General features: G+C 39.1%; 1 protein-coding gene across 1 annotated transcript; it reads right to left on the bottom strand.

Annotated features, from left to right (window-relative positions):
• Positions 1-683: 683 nt before the first annotated feature.
• LOC121865834 lies at positions 684-3,310 on the bottom strand. The gene is made up of 2 exons (XM_042365386.1): positions 2,326-3,310; positions 684-1,562 (listed from the first exon to the last, which is right to left on the bottom strand). The coding sequence occupies exons 1-2, from the start codon at positions 3,298-3,300 to the stop codon at positions 684-686; spliced, it is 1,854 nt and encodes a 617-aa protein (XP_042221320.1). The 5' UTR covers positions 3,301-3,310.
• Between the last annotated feature and the right edge of the window lie 327 nt (positions 3,311-3,637).

A 3,637-nucleotide genomic window follows, 5' to 3' on the forward strand; every position in this document is an offset into this window, starting at 1 on the left:
AAGAACTGAGGCCGATAGAGAAGAAAATTGAGAAGAAAATTGTGGTGGTGGAAGAATTTGTTGTTGTTGAATTTGTGATGATGTTGGTGGTGTAAATGCTGCTGATGTCGATGGCATTGATGACATCGACGTCGGTTTAACAACCGGCGCCGATTGTCCACCAATAGCCGTCGCCGGCTGTTGGTGGACAACCGTCGACGGTTTCGAGGCTGATAGAAAAGAAAATTGAGAAGAAAATTGTGGTGGTGGAAGAATTTGTTGTTGTTGAATTTGTGATGATGTTGGTGGTGTAAATGCTGATGATGTCCATGGAATTGATGACATCGACGTCGGTTTAACAACCGGCGCCGATTGTCCACCAATAGCCGTCGCCGGCTGTTGGTGAACAACCGTCGACGGTTTCGAGGCCGAGGCCAATAGGGGTTGTGGAAGAACTGAAGAAAATTGTGGCGGCGGCATTTGTGGTGGTGTAAATACTGCTGAAGTCGATGACATCGACGTCGGTTTAACAACCGGCGCCGATTGTCCACCAATAGCCGTCGCCGGCTGTTGGTGGACAACCGTCGACGGTTTCGAGGCTGATAGAAAAGAAATTTGAGAAGAAAATTGTGGTGGTGGAAGAATTTGTTGTTGTTGAATTTGTGATGATTTTGGTGGTGTAAATGCTGCTGATGTCGATGGCATTAATGACATCGACGTCGGTTTAACAACCGGTGCCGATTGTCCACCAATAGCCGTCGCCGGCTGTTGGTGGACAACCGTCGACGGTTTCGAGGCCGATGCCAATAGGGGTTGTGGAAGAACTGAAGAAAATTGTGGCGGCGGTGGAAGAATTTGTTGTTGTTGAATTTGTGATGATTTTGGTGGTGTAAATGCTGCTGATGTCGATGGCATTGATGACATCGACGTCGGTTTAACAACCGGTGCCGATTGTCCACCAATAGCCGTCGCCGGCTGTTGGTGGACAACCGTCGACGGTTTCGAGGCTGAGGCCAATAGGGGTTGTGGAAGAACTGAAGAAAATTGTGGCGGCGGCATTTGTGGTGGTGTAAATACTGCTGAAGTCGATGACATCGACGTCGGTTTAACAACCGGCGCCGATTGTCCACCAATAGCCGTCGCCGGCTGTTGGTGGACAACCGTCGACGGTTTCGAGGCTGATAGAAAAGAAAATTGAGAAGAAAATTGTGGTGGTGGAAGAATTTGTTGTTGTTGAATTTGTGATGATTTTGGTGGTGTAAATGCTGCTGATGTCGATGGCATTGATGACATCGACGTCGGTTTAACAACCGGTGCCGATTGTCCACCAATAGCCGTCGTCGGCTGTTGGTGGACAACCGTCGACGGTTTCGAGGCCGAGGCCAATAGGGGTTGTGGAAGAACTGAAGAAAATTGTGGCGGCGGCATTTGTGGTGGTGTAAATACTGCTGAAGTCGATGACATCGACGTCGGTTTAACAACCGGCGCCGATTGTCCACCAATAGCCGTCGCCGGCTGTTGGTGGACAACCGTCGACGGTGGTGGTGGTAGTGGTGGTGGTGTAAATGTTGCTGATGTCGATGCTGTCGATTGTTCAATAGCCGTCGACGGTTGTCCAATAGCCGTCGCCGGCTGTTGGACAACCGTCAATGGTTTCGAAGCCGAGGCCAATGGTGATTGTGGAAGCGAGGCCAATAAGAAAGAAATTTGAGAAGAAAAGTGTTGTGGCATTTGCTGTTGAATTTGTGGTAGTCTAAACATTTCTTTTACTACTACTTCTAGTTCATTTACTTTATTTTGTAAGTTATCATTTACTTTATTTTGTAAGTTATCATTTACTTTATTTTGTAAGTTATCATTTACTTTATTTTCTAAGTTATGTTTTTTTTTTTTTTTGGGGGGGGGTGTTACTTGTTTAATTTTTCTTTTGTTAGTTGGTGATTTAGTGGTAGAGGTAGAAGGAAAGGATGTAATATCCAAAATAGTAGTATCAGTAAGAACTTGTTGTTGAGAAAGGTTTGGGGAAGAAGAAGAAGAAGAAGAAGAAGAAGAAGAAGAAGAAGAAGAAGAAGAAGGAGGAGGAGGAGGAGGAGAAGGAGGAGGAGGAGAAAGAGGAGAATGAGGAATAAGAGGAGACTGATGAGGAAGAAGATGAGGAGAAGAAGGAGGAAAAGGAGAAGGAGGAAGAGGAGAATGAGGAAGAGAAGAATGAAGAATAAGAAGAGGAGGAGTTTTCTCTTCTGATACTGGGGAATTGGACATCCGAATTTGTTTACTATAATGTTTCCGCTGAATAATTATTGGGGATATTTTGGGTACAATTTGAGATTCTACAAGAAAATTTACTGCTCTTTCCGTTTCAGTTTCTTCCTCCTCCTCCTCCTCCTCCTCCTCCTCCTCCTCCTCCGACATTTGTTGTCGTCGATCCTTCTCCTTCATCAACAATATTTGTTGTCGTCGACCCTCATTTATTAAATGAGAAAGATTGCTTATATCATTTAAAAAGGAATTTTTACTTAAACGTATATTAGCATAATTGTAGATTTGCCGTATTACATGAATCCAATTCTTTGTATTTCTAAGTGTGTTATTATCTGTGTAATTATTTTCAAATATTTTATTACCATAATACGACAATGAAAAATCTGCCGGGAGTTTTATTTCATTCTCTTGTATCTCTTTTAAATATTTATTATGAAGTTTTGTAATATGGCCGGGGCCACCATGTAATATTAAATATGGTAATTGTATATTAAAGAAACAACATGTACATCTAAATGTAGGAGGGGAATACATACAAGTATTATACAAGTAAAAGCTGGGGTTATTTCTAGAATACTCATCTTTCTTAAAGAAACAAGAATGACTTATAAAGGAATCAATACGATTTTGTTGTATGTTCATTGTTGGTCGTTCTTCAAAAAATCGTTTGAAGTAATGTTCATCATATTTGCAAAAAGACATGATTATTGCAATTATTAAATGAGTATTTTCATAATCTATTGATATTTTTGTGTCACATTGATGCTCATTAATTTCCTCAAAGACACCCATAGACCATAAATCTACTTTATTCTCAACCGTACATTTCCATCGTCTATGACAATGGAAACATACAAAATTAAATCTACCACTTTTAGTTCCTTTGCGCATCCAATCAAAGTAGAATCCTTGTTCAGATAATTTATCTATATAGCCTTTACGGGAACACTTATGTCTATTATCAAGTAAAAGAAAGGACTGTTTGCGATTATATATTGATGCGTATGTCAAAAATGACACAATATTTAAGAAAATAAAAGATGATTCCATAGATTCCATGTTTGATGTTGATGATACTTCTTTTACTCCATTTATCTATAAATAAAAAAGGAGTTTAAAATAATAAAAGGATAAGACATTATTTATATACATAAACAAAATTTATAGCTATATGGATATCAATAAACAGATATAATCTACTATACAAATTCTCAATATAAAAATATAATCTATTGTATGATTCCTTAACATAAATATATTCTACTATGTGTAAAATATATGTATAAAGTGACACTCGTATAGTAGATTATATGTATATTAATAATTATAATTATATTATATATGTATATTGAGTTTCATACAGTAGATTATATATATATTGAGAATAATACAGTAC

This window comes from Homarus americanus, unplaced genomic scaffold, assembly GCF_018991925.1.
Source record: "Homarus americanus isolate GMGI-L3 unplaced genomic scaffold, GMGI_Hamer_2.0 scaffold36317, whole genome shotgun sequence".
NCBI classification, from domain to species: Eukaryota; Metazoa; Arthropoda; class Malacostraca; order Decapoda; family Nephropidae; genus Homarus; species Homarus americanus.